We start from the raw sequence: 19,391 nt of genomic DNA, 5'->3' as shown, positions 1-19,391 counted from the left end.
TTTTTAAATACAATTTTGTTTGGAGAGACTTTATAATTAGTTTTTTTTGTGTTTTTTTTTTTTTTTTTTTTGTTAATCTATTTTGGATATTTAAAATATCTTCCAGTGTTAAATGTTCATGGTCTTTGAGAGTGTGTTTTTGCATCTTTACGCCATTACCATTACATCATCTGAAAATGAACTCAAAACGACAATATTATCGTCTATCACGATAACTTGTGGAACAATTTATTGTCCAGTAAAATTTGTAATTGTGGCAAGCGTATTTACAGGTACTCTTCATCCAGTCTAATGGAGATTGTACAATTGTTCAAAAATGTCAACCTCCAGATCAGGGGTGCCCAAGTCCAGTCCTCATGCTTCAACTTTTAGATGTAAAATTTCTCTGAATCAAATCCCTGAAGCCCATCATCAGCAATATTGCTCAGCTCTGCAGAGACCTGGTAATGAGCCATTCATGGGATATAGGCGTGTTAAAGAAGAAAAGTATCTAAAAATTGCAGGATGGTAGAACTGCACCTCTGCTCCACATACTCAAAGCTGATACAGAAATGCCTCAAAAGACTTTCAGCTGTGAAGTATTCCTGCAAAGTATTAACCGAGCTGACTACATGGGCACACCACTCTTTACAGATTTTTATTTGTAGAAAAAATTTAAAAGTATCACCTTTTTTTCCCACTTCACTTTATGCTTTATTTTGTGTTGATTATATAAGAGCCTAATAAAAGGCATTAAAGTAGCAAAATATTGAAGAGGTATGAATACTTTTGGGAGGTTTGTGCTCATCCAGAGCTGCTGTGGCAGCGGACAGGCCTTATTGATCTGCCTCCCCCACATCAGCCTCTAGACATCACTGCAGCTGGAGAAGAGTCTGGTCCGAACGTTACTGCAGTGAGACAGAAATAACCAGAGCTGCCTCTAATAGCGCACATGCAGAGCCCATTATGTGGTATTTGTCCACTTTGCAATTTATATTGTTTTGTAAATTGACACTGCAGTTGAGCAGTTTTTTTTTTTTTTTTTTTTTTTTTTCTTGGCAAAAAGGAAACGACTAACCATCCATCATTACAGCTGTAGTCGTGCCGTATTGATGGGCATGTTTGGATTCAGGAATGCAATCAGTGCTGCAGTGGGCATCTCGAGCCGTACTTCTTCCAGCTGATAAAACTATACCAGCCAGGTCAGCACAGCGCAGCTCTCCCTCCCTCCTGCCCTCCCTTGGGTTTACGAGGCAGGCTCCCAGCCTGCGAGGGTTCTCCAGAAAATGCCAGGGTAGCAGGATTGGAGGATGTGCTGACTCTGGCCGGCCGCTGCTGGCCACGTGTGAGCTACAGCTGCTGGGTGACTTTAACAGGAAGAGAGAGAGGGGGGCGTTAAACCTCGAGTCATGACACCAAATAATCAACTTCCTTACAAGTTGTAGCTCTGATTACCTTCACATGTTGTCATAGAGTAAAGTTCTGTGCTAACGTATTTGTGTTTTGTTGCAGTGCAGCTGTAAACTTTTTTTTATTGGGATGGTTTTGTGATGGAGACACACAAAGTAATTTGAAGTTGTGAAGTTAATGTAAAATGATGTACAAGTTTTCAAATATATATATTTTAGTACTTTGTTTTAACATCCAGTGATTTACATCTTCTCAATTATATTATTCAAATATAAAAAATATATATATATATATAGCCCATTTTCTCTTTCCCCCGAATGAAATCCATCGCAACCACTTGCTTTGAAAAGTCCCTTATCTAGTTGAAGTCCAATAAAATGTTAAAGCAGGGATTCTATAAAGCTTTTTTTTTTTTTTGCAAGAAAAATGGAAAAAGGAGGTGGAGGAAACATCATAGAACATTGTGGTGGCAGCATCATGCTGCTGTTATCAGCTTGGAGAGAGAAACTCGGAGAGTCAGAACTTCAGAGGAGTGGTTTAGACAAAAACATGCTAATGTTTCAGAAATGCATCGAATACTTTTGCATGATACAACACTGGTTGAGCAGCAGGAGTGTTTTTCTATAGACGTTATTTGATCCAAAACTTCCCCTCACTCACAAACTGAGGAAATTAAAATAACATCCTCTTTTTTTTCTTTTTTTTTTGTCAAAAAGGGAAGAAAGATGCTGGTGACTGGCTAATTTTCTTTCACCCAAATATTCATATGATTAATTATACCTGGTTTTATTAAACATCCATTCAGTCAAATAGTACACTAAATGCCGAAGTGAAATAAGAAAATTTGTTGACCGTTATCTGTGGGGAAATATGAAGAGCAATTCCTCTTTGCAGACATTGCAAGCCTTTGAGTTGAATTCATTCATTCATTATCAACAACTGGGAAAACTGAAATAAAAAGTATATAATTTGCTTGATATGCTAATAGGATTGAAGTGTCAAACGTCTCAGAATTCAGTGAAAACACATTCTAAGTTTAAAAAACATGAAAATTAGTACAATAATCAAATGCATTTATTTAAATGTACCAATAAGTTTTTTTTACACAGTACATTTTTAAATTATTATACTGTGACATATTTTAGCAGGTTTTTTATTCTTACTCTGGAATGTTTTGTAATGTATTTTGTTTGATGGGGACATGGCTAGATGACTATGGTTCAAGTTAACCAGCAGTGGCACAGGAAACATATTTAAAAAAACAGAAGCTATTTTTTATTTTTTTTATTTTTTTTAACACACATTTGTGTTTTGAGTTTAACTTTTAAATGTGTATTAAAGTGTTTGCAAATTTAATCATCAATTTATATTTCTTTATGCAATGCACTTATTACAGTGCAATTTCCATTTACATTTATAAGTGGTTACTTGGCAAATTAGTTAATTTGTTGCACTTCTGGCCCTCAATAAATTAGTTTTTCCAAATCACTTAAACCCTTTTTTCCCCTTAATTTTTATTCCTAATCCAACATGTCCTCCATTTCAATAAAAAAAGAAGTGACTTTTATATGTGCTTATGTGTTTTTTGTTTCTACAGCTGGAAAACCTCATGCTGGATAAAGACGGACACATAAAGATCACAGATTTTGGTCTCTGTAAGGAGGGGATTAAAGACGGAGCCACTATGAAAACTTTCTGCGGGACGCCAGAGTACCTCGCACCTGAGGTAAACATGACAGTGCAACACTTTGCCTGGAATCACAATTTGAAGTCTCTTAATATCTTTCTGAAGCCACTTGCAGATCAGTCAGAAAAAATTGTATACACTTCATTTTCACCATCAGGTTTCTCCCTACCTGATTCCATCTTTCCATCTGGCTAAATTTTGTTGAAACACAACATTCCTTTTTACCTGGCCGTCGAATATATTGCCCATTAAAGTGCATGGGCACATGCTCCGTCCAGCCTCTCGTTGGATGACACCAATTTTCTTTGATTTTAATGAGACGTCAACCTTTTCTCTCGTTCACAGTGAAGAAAAATGGTTGATTACGAATTGAAGTATTAAAATACAGATCCTGATTTAAAAACTGGACAACCATGTTAACTCTAATCATGTCTTGATTTTTTTCAGCCATAAGGCAATTAGCAAAAATTAAGCCAACTTTTATCAAGAACAACCCTAGATACACAGATCCATGTTTTTATAACCTACTAGTTTGTGGTCAGTCAAATTTCTCTGCTGCTCACCAGATACAATTTTTAGCTTTTTTTTCCCCCTTTAGTATTTTATCTTGGTCAATATTGTTTTTTTTAAGTGCTTTATAATGTGTTACAGTGTGGATCCTAGTGATGAATGCTGCCTATAAACACAGGGGATTTGTAGAGCCCACCAGTCCGCTAACGAAAATACGCCATTTATTTGTGGACCTTATTGTATGGAAGCATCTGAAGAAAAGAGCAGCTGCCCCAAAATGCCTCTCTAATCTCCAGCTGAAGTTGACTTAATGAGTGTGCAGTGTGCCCAGGGCATGACAGCCTGCTCTCATATTTGCCGTGTCTTGAGGCTGTTGTGTGCAGGTATGACAAGTGTTGGTGGTGTAACCCGATATGGTGTATTGTGCATGTGTTCGAAGTGCGTTTGTGGGTTCTCCCCGCCTGTTGTCATAAAAATGCTTTCCGGAAGAAGGGTGTCCATGTTGATGCAGTTGTTGTATTGTCGTTTTTAGTCCGAGTTTGGAATTTTGTGTTTGAAGGAGAAGGTGTTTGGCCGGCTGGATTTCAGGAAATGTGAACTTCCGTCTGGGAAATTGAGGAAAAGAGAGACCACATGGGTTCCAGCTGTTATGTGGCACCCGGAGAAGCACTGCTGCTTGGGATGCTTCACCTGCACTAAGCACACAATCCCACAAGGCTTCACTCCTCCTCAGGAACACATAAACGTCCTGCAAAAATACTAAAACTCCTTGAAGTTTCTCACATTTTGTCAAACTACTGTTATGTATTATACAGGGACCTTTCCCCTTGAAGCCAGTAAATAAAACCAATTTCCTTCAGAAGTCATCCAGTAAGTTCCTCTTATAAAATTTAATTTCAGTGTAAATACATCTGTTTTGTGAAGGCCTCAGTCACTCAGCAGATCTGCCCTGTGGAGTAGAGTGGCCAGAAGAAAATCCATTTTGACAGAAAGCTAAAACGAGTCCCGTTTGTAGTGTTTCATAAGGAATTTATCAAACACCTCAAACTTCTGGCAGATTCTTCAGTGGGCAGAACTTGTTTGTATATAATCGGAACAGTTTTAAAAGAATACTTTTTTTCCAACCTCGGTGATATGCTGCTGACAAAATGCATTGAAGTTTGTGAATGCACAATTACAATATATGCAGCGAGATTAGAGGTAGGAATACTTTTACAAGGCTCACTGCCTCATAAACCTTTTCAAAGAAAAAGACAGCAACTTTTTATCCATTGCAATTATTTCTGGTTTTCTATCCTCATCCGGAGCTTCTTCCCAGCCCACTCCAGTGACAGCTCCAAACTCACTAGTGGAGCGCTGGTAGACATCAGGGGGCATCGCCATGGTAACGGGGTCGCTGCTGAGCGTCTCAATGGAGTACGGGCCAGGCAGTGTTACAGGTTTTTCTGCAATAAACAATGACCTTGTTGTGTGTGCTGCACAGGAATGCTGTAATGTCTGGGAATATTCCACCCAGAGCTGCAGAGAAAGAGAGGGAGAGGTAGGGAGGATAGACTCGGCCTGCAACAGCCTGACCAGTTTGTCTCCGGAGTAAAGCGCCGGACAAATTCACTTAGTCACTTTTATTAAACACTTACAGAAAGAAAACTATTATTGGCTGAGGGAATTGGCTGTTAGGGACAGTCCACAAAGAAAAATGTGGACGTGTTTAATCTAGCCCCCAACACCAGTCTGTATTCGGCGTCTTGAAAGATTAATGGCTGTCAGTGTAGAACATTGTGAGCTGAAAAACAGCAGTAAGGAGACTGTAGCTCCCAACAATCAGCAGCAAGTGTGTTTTTTTTTCTCGTTTTTTTTTTTAATCCTCCTCCTCTTTCTCTCTTCCGCTGCCTCTGCTCCTTTGGGGCAGTGTAACAGTATTAGCTTAGGGCCGGGGCCCAAATAGGCAGGCAAGCAAGCAGGCAGTCCTGGTTACGTATATGAGGGATGAGCTTGGCTCCTGCTCTCCTGGCAGCTTCACAGCTGTGGCGCTCTTCTACATATATGGGGCAGCTGCGGGCCCAGCTGTCGCACGGTGTGAATCACACGACAGCAGTGCTGGAAATAGAGACGGCCCAGTAATCTTAGCCCTGCTCCGGCTTCACGTTACCCCCCCTCCGCTGCCCTCCCGGCCCTTCCCGTCGATCCTCTGCACTCACCGCAGGACCAGACCGAGGGCCCACACAAGACATGCAAGCTGCATGCGTGCTCACTCACCAGCAGTCTGGTTCCTTTTACGGACACTTCAGTCCATCTGTTTCTGCAGGACCACCCCTCTCTCTGGGCCGGTGCACTTTTTGTGTCCTTGTCTAATTCGTTTAATCCGCCCTTATCTTTTTACCAAAGTTTCTAATATTAGGTATGAAATTTGTAGCATCATGCTGCTGAGGGTGTGGGAGAACACTGTTCTCGTTGTCTTGATTTAACATTCAACATCCGCCTGGCGAGGTAGAATCCAGTACATGTCCCCAGACACCCTGGAACAACTCCACTCTGCAGAGCGTTAGTCATGCAACAGGTTACACTGTTCACCAAGCACAACACCAGAGGAGTTTCTAATTAGGAAATGTCACAAAAAGTCATCTTATGAAAAGAATATGATTAAATATTTCCCTCTCTGTGACTCCAGCTGTGTTTAATCGAACAGTTTGGTATCGTTTGTTCATGTGAAAGACTTAATTCCTCTGCTTGTTGATCTGTATGTGTTTGTGTATGTGTGGAAGGGGTAGAGGTGATTAAATATGCAAGGCTCCAGGGGAAACTCTATACTTGCTCCTAATGTGAGATGTGAGTCAGTGTTGGCTGGAGCAGCCTGAAAACTTCTGACCAGAGGGGGGAGAAGGTGATGTCGGTGGGGGTTGGTTGGGACGTCCAAACGCAGACGTCCAGAATCAGACACTGTCGTTGCAGAAGTGTTTCGTCTACTTTTGTGTGCATACATTTTCACCACTTTTCTTTTCCAGTTACGTTTAGGATTGCAGCTTGTGCTCTGCATATTCTCTTTTTTTTTTTTTTTAAATCAGTCTGATTAACATTATAGATCCAGATGTCGTCTTATCACCTATATATATGGTTCTCTTTTTCCTGTGTGTTCATCAGGAGTAGCTACAATGGCTTTTGCTGTCAAAAATTGCCTTTAAATGTTTTTATCTGCATTTAAAGCAATATAAGGGCGTATTATGCTTTAAGTTTTGCACTTTGAAATATATTTTAGGTCCATAATGTCTTTAGATGTCTAAAAATATGAAAAAATAAGAAGTACAACGCTTCTGATTTAGATCTGTTCTCAACAACTGTATTTTAAATCCTCCCCCTCTCCAAGGTCCTAGAAGACAATGACTACGGCCGCGCTGTGGACTGGTGGGGTCTGGGCGTGGTGATGTATGAGATGATGTGTGGCCGGCTGCCGTTTTACAACCAGGATCACGAGAGGCTGTTTGAGCTCATCCTCATGGAAGACATCCGTTTTCCTCGGACTCTCGGCCCTGAGGCGCGCTCGCTGCTCTCCGGTCTCCTTAAGAAGGACCCAATGCAAAGGTCAGTCTGTTCCCTCAGTCAGGTCTCATTTCTAGCTTTTATTTATCTTTACAGTCGCTTTCTTTTAAAGTGTGGCATTAAAGTCCTTGTTTTTGGGTTTCCAGGTTAGGCGGAGGGCCTGATGATGCCAAGGAAATCATGCAGCACAAATTCTTTGCTGGGATAAATTGGCAAGATGTCTATGAAAAGAAGGTGGGATTCTGAAATATTTATTTTGCCTGCGATTTATATAAAGCAGAATTGCAGACACTGTCGGAGTGACAACTGTTCTTACGGCGATAAATGGCTGTTGATGTAAGCATGTCTCCTCTCTAACAGCTTGTCCCGCCGTTTAAGCCCCAAGTTACCTCAGAGACGGACACAAGATATTTTGACGAAGAGTTCACAGGACAAACCATCACCATCACGCCACCCGGACAAGGTAGCATCACTTTCTCATGTGAATGACCGTGCTAACAACTTACAAACAGTTCCACTCAATATGTCCAATATGTCACAAAGCCTAGCCACAATTTTTTAATCTTTCCACATAATTATCTGCTGTATTTAAAGGGACTTGAGTTACCTTTTTCTAAATATGACTGAGAGCTTTACCCGGCTTCATTAGGTACAGTGTGCCCTCTTCAGGACATGCAACACTATTAAAATAGACGTCCGAAAAACATTAAAGTCAGCAGGGAGCTGAGCACTTTGAATGACGATGGTCATTTGGCGCAAATTTTGCAAAATTAAAGAAAAAAAAAATCAAAATATTAATAAAAAGATAAGTGGATGGATGGATGGATAAGGTTAAGTGTTGTCTACCAATTTTCAATGCAGATTTGAGTTTCTGTTAAAAGGCACTGGGCTTGGACAAAAAACATTCTGCAGATTTCATGCTTTCTAAACTTTTCTGTTTTTTGTCACATTAGAAGTCCAAATTCCAATTTTTAATATGTTTTTTGAGATATCAGAAAAATCGAGACAAAGTAGAACTGAAAGGATACCATTTGTGTTGTACGAATACAAGTGTGTATTGCAGCTATATTTAAGTCTTCATGATTCTGTTTATCAATATTCTCTAACAAACATCTGGAGCCTTACCAGAACAGCTGGATTTATAACAAATAAATTACACCAAAGTGGATTCTGTTTACTAATTAGGTGGCTTCTGAAGGTAATTATTGTACTGGATATTATTTAGGGGAATCGGGGTATAGGGTGCACAACCTAGTGTTGATTAATTACATAAAATCCCATTAATATACTAAAATTTTAAAGTTGAAAAATGTGTTACCTTGTCAGACAAATTGTATCTTTAACAAGAACAAACGGATTGTTTTTTTTTTTGTTTTTGTTTTTTTTTTATCCCCAGATGACAGCATGGAGTCTTTCGACAGTGAGCGACGACCCCACTTCCCACAGTTCTCCTACTCTGCCAGTGGGACAGCCTAATATGCAAATCTCAAACATTCCTCCAGTCCCACCGTCATTCCCTCTCTCCATCCGACTGCACTCTCAAAAGGCCCCAGCCTGCTCAGCCTCATCCTCCCCCAGCATTGTCTGCACAAGCCCCCCGTCGGATGTCTCAGTCTGCGAGCCGTTGTTGTTGTTTTACAGGATGGAGGAAGTGCGAGACAAAAACAAAGATAAACGTGCTTGTTCTTGGTGGCCTTTGAAGACTGACCATGGAGATAACACTACCCTGCATTTCCTGGTTGTTATGCTGTATACAGAGCAGGCATCCGTACTCCATAATGAACGGGGAAATGTAGCTATGCACAAATTGGGCTACTCCCATAACTCAATGTTTTTTTTCTTCAGTTTTTTGTTTTTTTTAAGGGGTTGTTTATATTCAATAAAACATCAACCATTTCAAATAGGTTTTAGGCATGCTGTGGACCAAAAACACCATGTAAAGCAGAGAGTGTGTTGTTTGTTGAGTGGGTGATTTATTCATGTTTTTCGAGTCTTTTCAGACATTTTTGGCCTCATAAAGTGAATGTACCGTATCAAATAAAGTTAATCTTCCTTCATACCGATGTGTTGTAACACATGTCTAATTCTCCTAAGACTGAAAAGTCCTCTTCGCTTTAAGCTACCCTCGATACAAAACTGAAACCGATCTGTTGTATTACCATTTCACACATTGATATGTCTGAGGAATCAGCAGTGCAATCTAGTCTAACGTAACACCAGATCGAGTGCTCATTCGGTTCCTTTTAAGAATTGTTTGCACGTCACTCAGATCCACTGTTTCCTGTTCAGGCTAATAAAAAAGCATCTCCACTCCTGAAGTCGGTGCTTACACTTCCTGGTGCCTTTTTATGTGGATGCTCCTTCTTCTCTAAGCTCGTCTTTTCTCCTTTGGGTTTTTCCTCTGTATACAGTACACTATTGGGTGCTATATTCCACCTGGTGCATATGCTGCAGCCTCAGTGAGGTCACTTCAACATAATACACTTCTTTAGGAAAACTTTGCAAGCAAACTAGGCTTCAGGGGAAACAGGTGATCTTTCATTTGCTTCTTTAGGGGACTTCCACCCCTCTCACTAGCTTCTGAGTTATTTATGAGACCAATGTGGATGGAAAGGAGTTTCACTGTGCCAATGATATGCACTTTGTGGCCCAAAAATGATTGTATTAGGACCGCCTCTGTATTTGGCTGGTAAAGACTAAATTAGCTTCCTTTTGTAAGATGAATTTGTGTGTTGTGGATACGTTTGAAACGAGACGCGTTGGTTTGAATCATTTCTTGTGCTGAGGCTAAAACCGATGCTCTTCTTTCAGAAGTTTCCGGAAGCTCTTCAGTATTTTCAGAACGGCAGATAATCATTGTCAAAAGTGCATATTTTCATTGAATGTAATGAGGTTTTTTATATTGTTTCCTCTTCAATCGTTGGCAAACCTTTGTTCACTCTCTGAGTCTGTTTGTTACTTATTCCTATGCACACTCCCGTCTTGGCTGTCACCTTCTGAAAATAGGGGGGAAAAAAAAAAAATTTATATTTTTTACTTCAAACTTTTTTTGTACCTGCCCCTCCTGTATTCCTGTGACCGAGGACACCAGCTTTAGTAAACAAATAATATAAACTTTGTACACTGTTTTTACATGTTTTCTTCTCAATTGATGAAATAAAAGGTCTTATCAACTGACTGACTCATTTCTCTTAAGATTACATTCAAAGAAATCCAGATGGCAAAACGCACAAACGTGTTGATGAAATCTTGGGCTGAACGCCTTTTTTAGTGCTTGATTTCGTTATTGGCGGTTATCTGTATTTGTGACATGTTTTTCCAAAATGTTTTCTATTTGTTTCCTTTATTTTTTTTAAATTGATATCCATATAAAATTATATTAAAAGTGTTAGAGGGAAAAACAAAATTAAATGTTTTGTAACTAATTTAAGAATCTAGTCATTGTGGACGATGCTCATTATCTCAGATAGCAGCCAGTCTGGAAATAAGTCTATAGAAGCCTGCGACTGAAGACTGTTGCAGTATGACCGTCTCATGAATGCTCTGGTGTGCTGTCTGCTCTTATTTCTGGGCACCACAGGTGATATTTCACAGTAACATCCTGAATAACATCACTTGTCGCCAAGGACTGCTAATCCACCTCATTTGCTTTTCCTGCTCCACTTTAATCATATTTCTATGACCTCCACAAGCATGGAGAATATGTTCATTCACACCCTCCGTAAAGACTGCAAGGGTCACAGAATCAAAGGTTGAAGTGTGATGTCACAGTAGTGATGATTTGAGGAGCCATGTAAAACTACAGTGGTGTTGGTCCTCTGTGTTTTATCAAACCTAAAACATATCCATCTATCTGGAAATCTTACAATATTTCATGCTTACATCTTCTGACAAGCTTCATGAAGATGGCACCTGTCCACACCTTCAAAAGTGTCAGTACTTGTTTGAACAATCTTGGTATAGACCTATGTACTTGATGCTGATCTATAACGTCTTTAGAGAACTGTCAAGAGGAAGATGAGACACCAATAAAGCAACCTGTTTTTCCTGAATGTGTCATAGTGCTGAATAGGTGAACTAATTCACCATAAAGAGTGAATTAGTGCACTAAATGTGAACTGACTAAGTATTGACTGCAGATATTGTGAAATACACTTCCATACTTTTTTGCCGAAAGACATTTTTGTATTGTAAAGATGAGTATTATTAAAATTTTCTGAGGTACTGAATTTTGTTTGTATTAACTGCAGGGCATAATTATCTAAATCACCACAGATAAATGCATCAAATATGGAATCTATATAAAAAGAGTTCCATTTTTTGATTTGAGTAACTAAAGTGATTAATCTCATTTACTAAAACACATTGTAAGGCTAAGTTGCAGCTGGATCAGGAGGCTGAACTCTACCGTTTTAACTGTAAAAAATAATTTACACGGGAATTTAGCTTGTCTAAAACATCCTGTGAACGTGAATTATGACCAAGAGTGAGAAAAGTGTTCGAACACACAGCGTCTTTATGTGTGTATGGCAGCTCGTGTCCAAGTCCAGGGTTTTGCAGCTGGTCTGAGACAAGGAGAGATGCTCCGTTCCCCTGGGGGCGCCTTGGGCAGATGGTAAAGTCTCTGGAGCAGATGTTGACAGCCAGAGCTCACAGTCTGCTGTTTTGGCCAGCTGCAATGCACAGCAACATTACAAGCTGAGGCAAAAGGTTTGGACCCGGTATGACACTCACCTCGCCTGGCTTTTTTTGGCTGGACTGGTCCTGAACGCAGCACAAAACTGAGACGTTGCTTTTGGCACAGACCTCACCTGAACTGTGATGTCACTTATAGCACACACAGTGTGTATTATACCACTGTGTGTATATTCCACACTCTGTGTATATTATACCACTATAAACTCAAGTGGTATAACATTAAGGGAAAATGCTGGATATCTCCTGTATTTTTTACATAACATTCAGACACTGAGTCTCTGAAATCTGGGTGTTGTTCCTGGCAGCTCAGTGTCACTTCAGAGACATTCCTGGCCGCTGCTTTGAAATTACTTTTCCCCATTTCAAGAAGGTTGCTAAGCTCAGACTGCTGCTGGCTGAACTGGGGAAGACTACCGGGACTCACTTGTAGTTTTGCTTTGACTTCCTAGTTGCACTTTACCAGTTATTACACATCATCTTTACGACTTCAGATTGTGCATAATTAAAACTTCTAACTGGTACAAATTTAATATCCCACTTCACTCCAGTTTTGATGTAAAAGTATTCATGCCCTCCCCCCACCGCCCCCCACAATTGTCAACCAAACCTGCAAAACAGGGGTACGTTTGACCTTTCTTCACTTTTGGACATTTAAGATTTTTGATTGAAAAAGAAACAGAAATCCACCCATCACTTTCCTCCCATTTCTCAATTATGCATCTCTTTGCTTTGGTCATATAAAAATTTTCAGTACATTCCATTAAAATTTGTGGTTACAACATGAGAAATTGCAAAATAAACTCAAGTGGTATAATATTAAGGAAAAATGCTGGATATCTTTAAGCAACCCAAAACTTACGCTTGACACTTTTATCCCAAGGTCAAAAGTTAATCTTGTCACTCCAATAATACTGATCAATTCTTCCAGTCTGTTGCACCTTAGGGATTTCTTCCTAAGGCTGTCAGTTTGCATAGCTTGTGCTGCTGAAGTAGACGAACCTTGAGTTAGACATTTTGCTTTGATGTTGCCTACTATTATTTTGTCTAAAAATGCCAATTTTTGTCTAATATGCTGACTTTATTCTCCATTTTCAAATAATTGCAACAATTGTATATGTTTTTAATCATTTAATCATTTTCTTTCGTTGTTTTTGAAGTGAAGCACTTTGGGATTCTTGTCTGTGAAAAGTGCTACATCAATAAACTCTATGGTGTACTTACTTGTTTCATATTAATCACTAGGAGGGTTGCAAAAAGGCAGAATATTTTGTAGATTTAAAAACAAAGAAAATGCCAAACCAAAGATACCATGACACTGCTGCTATTTAACTCAGTGTTAATGTACTGAAGCCTACTTTTGCTAATTGACTGTTGTGCACTTAAATTCCTGATGTTGCAACAGTGAATGTGCGTGATCAGCTGCAGGCCAGGAGCTGGTTCAGTGTCTTTCATAAACACCTCAGCAGGATGGCTGCAGCTTCACAAGGCCTGGCAGTGCACTCCACAACAAGCTCAAAATTCATTGAACAAAATATGTGCTTCGAAGAAAATATGCTATCCTTAAACAGAAGGCATTAGTTCATAGAGAAACTAATGAATTTGTAAAACAATAGGTTTTGCTATGTGGGCGTGGGGAGTTATCTGCTCAAGATAAAGCATTAAAAAACCGGTCTGATGAACTTCATATACAGACCCCCTTCTTTATGCCAAAGATAAGATTGATGTGAACATTAAACCAAGCAGAACAACAGTTGTTGGCGTTTACTTTAATGCTGGATAAATCAATTTATACTTAGTTGGCAAATCCAACAAAATGAAGAAACACATTCTTATGTATATTGGTTAAAGGTATCAGTGAAGAATCGTGATTAGCAACAATCCATTTACAGTCCAACAAATACGTGCTGATCGCCTATTGGTGATTCTTTATTCATTGGGACTACAGCTCCATCTAGCGGCCTCAAGACTGCCGAGGGAAAGCAGTCTCTTAACCCTGATCTACTCAAAATGAAGTTTCAATTTTATCTGAGATAAACCAATTTATCTCAGACAAAAAACAAACAAACAAACAAACAAAAAAAGATTAAGCTTGTGGCTTTTAATACTTGTACTGTGAGTTTATTTTAGACCATGATTAAATTACTAAATTTTCAGTTCAATCAAAGTATTCTTTGATTCTGCAAATTCCTTTACAGCCCTGCAAAAAAGAGAGAGAGAAATTTCACAATATCTTAGGCTGTTGTTAATCATATTGAACATTTCCCCATACTTTAAATCAGAATTTAGGTAAAAACACAAAAAAAGTGCTCTTGGCAAGTCCGTAGATCGTCTATCGTAGCTATGCCTCACTAAGTGGGATTTCAGAGTTTCTTCTTCTGATTACCACCCAATGGTATTTCAATTTATTTCATTTATTTATATTTGTTTGTTTGTTTGTTTTTCTTTGGGGGAGTGGGGTTGGGATGAGGCTTCTGTCATTCTAATCTGAAATAAGTAAGTGATTATATAAATGTATCCATTTCTGTAAAGATTTAAATGACCAATTAATAATTTGTGATATTTGTAATATTTTCAAATGTTTTTCAATAAATAAAGTTACTGAAATTCGTTTTGGCATAGGTGATTTCACGCGTTGTCTTCATTTTTTTCCAAATATACATTTTGAATTTATGTGTTAACATTGATACATTATAATTTTTGCACTGTCAACAATGGCACCAATTTTGGCCCTTTGTTGTTGTAGTTCATAATATGACATTTAATCCCCTAACTTTAAATTTCCAAAACTCTGACTTTAAAAGTGGAAATGATCAATTTGAATTCCAATCTTATGACTACAAATGCCATTAGTAGAGCAAGTTAAAAGTTTAAATCTCAGAATTATGACTTTGGAATCTATGACTTTGAATTTAAATACTATTACTAAAATTCAAAACTTAATCTTAAATACTATTATTTTAAAATTTTAATTTGTAACTTTAAATCCCATTATAACTTAAAACCTAGGCTGTATCTCCAAACTATGTAATCAGAACTCATAATTAATTTGAATCAAATAATTTTGATTCTGAATGCCATATAATACTGAAAGGCAAATCTAGAATTTCAAGTGTGAGACTGAATCTCATCTTCATAAGTTTCAAAAACATTTACAATTTGATTCTTTCTAATGGCGGAAATATTCTCCCTTAAATTGGTATCACACTCAAGTGGAAACGTTTTGACACCTTAACAAGGCGTTCACAGGGGGCGTGGCTATTCGTTTTGCTGCGCTCGGAATTCAGTCAGAGTAAGACCTCTGTCTAATTCTCTCCTCTCAGATTAAACCCGTTTGATGGGACGTTGTCGTCACCGTGTCGGGACTAGAGGCTGGAGGCGTTTGGAGGAGAGTTTAGTTCCGTTGTCATTCCCAAAAGGAGGAAGAGGGTGTGTTAGACATTACCTGGCTCGAGTAGTCACCTGTTGGTTTCATGTCGGTCGTCGAGTTTCATTGACGTTACGACGTTAAAACACTGGCTTCACTAAAGCGTAAAACAGAAAAGGCGTTTAAGGTGAGTATGTACTCCTGTTGAGAACAAGTCATTGGAGAGAAAGCTTGTTGCGGTCTAAAGAAGTTGACAAACGTTAGCTAAACAATACCAGCAACGAACACTAGCTAGGGACATTTCAAACAGCTGGGTTGTCTCTTACGGGAAAATAAGCAAGTTTACACTTGGAAAATATAAATATTTACGGGTAATTTTGTCAGTAATATTTAGCTTAGTAATGTTACAAGAAGTAAAGTCTCCACTGAAAGTTTTAAGTTGTTAGCTAACGTTCATAGATTGACATTCAATTGGCATGTTTACTAGCGTGTTGTAAGTTAAAATGTATTTATATCTCAGTTGATTAGATTAAATCCTATTTTGAAATGTGTTAACTTTAAAATGTTATCAGTTTCTTAAATAATGTCTTTAAAAATATCTGCCACTAAGTGACTTGTGGCCATTATTGGATTGATTACTTAAGTTAAGGCGTGAGGTTAAGAGCTCTAATTCTGTGCTGATACTCCCTTGTTTTACATAGGAAGAGGTGAAGTTATACAAAAAAAAAAAACTTATATAAAAAATAATGTGTTGTGCGTTTATCCTAAAGGAAATTGCATTATCTCAAAAGGAAACACCATATTAGATTAATTTGACATTAATCTCAGCCAAACCTTTTTCTGAAAAGATTTTCTTTATGATAACCTAAAACAATCCATTATTCATTGGTATATGGAGAAACAATCACATATAATAAAACGTAAATGTAATACCAACACCATGTTTGTAGATTTAAAACAGTAGATGGTTTTAGTATTTTTAAAGAAGAAATTCTGGCTAATCGATGTTTTATTTACTTTTAAACCTGTACATAAAGTGATTCCAAGTCCCAGAAAAAACATTTAAATAATTATTTACACATTTTATTTTTTTTATTATTCAACCTTCAGCAGTCAGACTCAGAAAGACACTGGAATTGGCAAATTTTCTGCTCAAAAGTAAAATCGTTCATGGTCAGTAAATGCATCAACTGACAGCATGTTTTATTTACTTTTTCCCCCAAGTTTAATAAAACTAAACTAAGGACTTTTTGATAGGTATGTAAGAACAGTGTTTCATCCTTAATTCCTTTACTTGTTTGATTCAGAAACAATTGCTGCAGATCTGCTGAGTGTAACATGTCTGTTACAAGAATATTAGATATATAGTTATTTTAGTTTGTTACATACTTATACAAATATAGAATAAATACCAACTAAATCTGGTAGTGGTTGACAAATGATATGGTTATTGTGCAGAATATTGTCCTTTGTTTTGCTATTCTGCTCTTCATTAAGACAAGTATACCAGGCTGGTATAAGCTACTTCATTAGTCAGGCTATCTGCTCAAGTAGTCAGCCTGCAGCTGGGAAGTTAACAGCTTGTTACCAACTTTTCACAACAGTTACCATACTATGAGTGAAAGGTGATTGGTAAATTATCCAAACAGATTAAGTACTTTCGATGTATTTAGGATAAGCCTGAATAAAAAAAAATGATGGATGTGTTGTATGTTTTGTTTCCAGGATGCCAAAAAGATCCTGACACGTGGCCCCAACATGAGCGTCACGTCATGGTTCCTGGTCAGCAGCTCGGGTACGCGCCACCGGCTGCCCCGGGAAATGATCTTTGTTGGCCGAGAAGAATGTGAGCTGATGTTGCAGGTGAGTCCAAATGCTGCTGTGATGTAAAGTTCAGTTGACAATCAGTGTTCAATATGTAAACCAAGGTTAAGAAATGTTCTGAGTCCTCTTTAGTAATGTCTGACTGTAAGCTCCCCTAGGCTCCCATTTGAAATGCAGCTATGTCATTCCTGTGTGTTGTTTTGCTCCACATTTTCCTTGTGGTCTTTGCATAATAATTTCCTTCTCAATCTGTATTTAGAGCATTAAAAAAGGAATGCACACTCCAAGGCAGTTTGTACAATTATTTGGTGTGTGGAACACAGAAATGCCCTGCTAAACCACAGAAGTTTCTTAGATTAAAACGTTACACTGATCCACGTTTAGGCTGTGTTGCAAGCAGAAACTCCCCCACAGCTTCTTGCAGTGTACACCAATGCATGCCTTTTCTATTTCTCATTTGAAACTGACCTGATGCAACCAGTTTGTGGCCCAAATAGCTTAAAATCTATTGTTTTTTTGTGACTTTTCTGAAAGATGAGATTCCTGTTTTGCATGAAAAACAAAAATTCCCCTTATGTGAAGTCATTTTAAATGGCATTATTTCAGGCCGGGCTGTTTGATTTCTATCTGGATGAGCATTCCTTTCTAACAATAGTCCCGACATCTACTTTGTTTCCACTTCGGTGATGGGTCTATTATTTGTCAGTGTCAAGAGTTCAGACTTTCTTATTCTGATAATGGGAGCAAAGTGAAGCTTTGAGCCATTGAGTTAATAATGTATTATTGGTATTATCACTAATCAGTGGTATTAGATAAACTAATCAGGAGTGCAAAGCAGCTGATAAACCCATCACTCTGAGCAGGACAGTGTTTACAAGCCACCTAAAAACTTTAAGACACTAACAGAAGCATCTGAACAGTTGTTCTCTGTGAGTCCAACATTATTTACAGCAAAACTGCAAACGATCCGTTTGAGGACAGCGCTAATTTGGCAAATTAATTTGACAATCGGTCACAGTTTTTCCTTTTTCTTTGACAGAGAGGCCCAGGATGCTAATGAGCAGAAAAAACTGTCAGATCAGCAATGTGCTCAGTCTGTGTAAAATAAAGGGAGGCAGGTCTTTGCTCTGTTATTTGTAAAAATAGTTTGATACATGAGGAGGACCAACTTTAGATTTACTTTAGTTTTGCCACCAATTCTCAATTAGCTTGTCTTTACATGGGCCATTCTAACATTTGAATATACTTTGATCTACACCATTCCATTGTACCTCTGACTCTATGTGTTCACCTGTTTCTTTGCATCCTAGTTGACTTTAGCTGATGCTCTGACAAAATTTGGTCTCGAACAGGATCTTTATCTGTCCCTTAGTCCATACTGGAACCTAATTTAATAATATTTGTATTTATTAAATTAATGCACTGCTGACTGTCAGTAGGTGTACCATTCAGTATTGCTTTTAATCTATTTTCCTTTTGATGTTCCTAAATTATTAATTCAGGTACACACTTCTCAGTTTTTCCTCAATGTTTGGGCTACTACTTAAGTTGAACTTTGTTTCTTACTTTTCTCTTGCAGTCTCGCAGCGTGGACAAACAGCATGCTGTGATCAACTATGACCAAAACCGAGACGAGCACATGGTGAAGGACCTTGGCAGCTTGAATGGGGTGAGTTACTCCATCCAGAGCACCACAGATGCCACAAATGGCTGTTAGAGAAGTGAAAACCAGCAAACTGTCTTGTCCTGGAGCCAGGGCTTCATTGTTTGTGACTCTGTGCCCTTCTCCCGTTACTGCTGTGCTGCCACTACACTGCACCATTATCCCACTCAAATCCAGAGTTGGTCATTGGGAGAAACTCGTCATTGTTGTCACTGAGTGTTTCTTGTGATCTCAGTAACTGCAGGCGAAATGAATTGGAGCGGAACAGTGTGGAGACCTGTAACTGAAATCCACTAACCAGCATTTGGTCACGGAACAAAATCTGCTCTTTGTGCGCCGTGTTTTACTTGTTCCTCCAGGTTTTGGGATCTGAACAGAAACACTAGAATCCTTTTCTTCCGTGCTAACTTGAGACAGATGGAAAACCAAGAGAGATCCGTCAGTTGTGTCTTTATTTTCATCTCACCAGTATGGAAGTGTAGAGAGGGTTGCTGTTGCGTAATATAATCCCATCTCATAGTGGATTAATTCTAGTGAGAAAAAAAAAAACACTTTCAGGACGAGATTGCATGGAACAAACAGGCAGTTCATCTGAGTTGTCACATATTCATTATAAAAATTGTGTGTATATGATATATATACCGTATTTTCCGCACTATAAGGCACACCTTCAATTATTGACCTATTTTAAAACTTTTGTCATATATAAGGCGCACCGCATT

The 19,391-nt window shown here is 38.5% G+C and overlaps 2 protein-coding genes across 6 annotated transcripts in view; both read left to right on the top strand.

Moving 5' to 3' along the window:
- The window catches only part of akt1 (v-akt murine thymoma viral oncogene homolog 1), a 50,738-nt gene extending 42,073 nt beyond the window's left edge, over nt 1-8,665 (top strand). For both annotated transcript variants that reach the window (XM_015042536.1, XM_015042537.1), the window contains 5 exons: nt 2,987-3,115; nt 6,948-7,162; nt 7,267-7,354; nt 7,481-7,583; nt 8,517-8,665. In XM_015042536.1, the coding sequence (XP_014898022.1) occupies nt 2,987-3,115; nt 6,948-7,162; nt 7,267-7,354; nt 7,481-7,583; nt 8,517-8,596 (615 nt within the window). In that variant the 3' untranslated portion in view covers nt 8,597-8,665. The remainder of the gene's footprint in view (nt 1-2,986; nt 3,116-6,947; nt 7,163-7,266; nt 7,355-7,480; nt 7,584-8,516) is intronic.
- A 6,475-nt stretch (nt 8,666-15,140) lies between these two features.
- Nucleotides 15,141-19,391, top strand: part of cep170ba (centrosomal protein 170Ba) — a 24,996-nt gene continuing 20,745 nt past the window's right edge. For 3 of the 4 annotated variants that reach the window (XM_015042533.1, XM_015042534.1, XM_015042532.1), the window contains exons 1-3: nt 15,141-15,369; nt 16,908-17,045; nt 18,586-18,675. In XM_015042533.1, the coding sequence (XP_014898019.1) occupies nt 16,941-17,045; nt 18,586-18,675 (195 nt within the window). In that variant the 5' untranslated portion in view covers nt 15,141-15,369; nt 16,908-16,940. The remainder of the gene's footprint in view (nt 15,370-16,907; nt 17,046-18,585; nt 18,676-19,391) is intronic. The other variant, XM_015042535.1, reaches the window with a different exon arrangement.

Source organism: Poecilia latipinna, unplaced genomic scaffold (assembly GCF_001443285.1).
Source record: "Poecilia latipinna isolate Pla-1442-1.1 unplaced genomic scaffold, P_latipinna-1.0 Scaffold594, whole genome shotgun sequence".
Lineage (NCBI taxonomy): Eukaryota > Metazoa > Chordata > Actinopteri > Cyprinodontiformes > Poeciliidae > Poecilia > Poecilia latipinna.
Note: the sequence above shows the minus strand (reverse complement) of the source record. Positions and strands in the feature narration are given on the sequence as shown.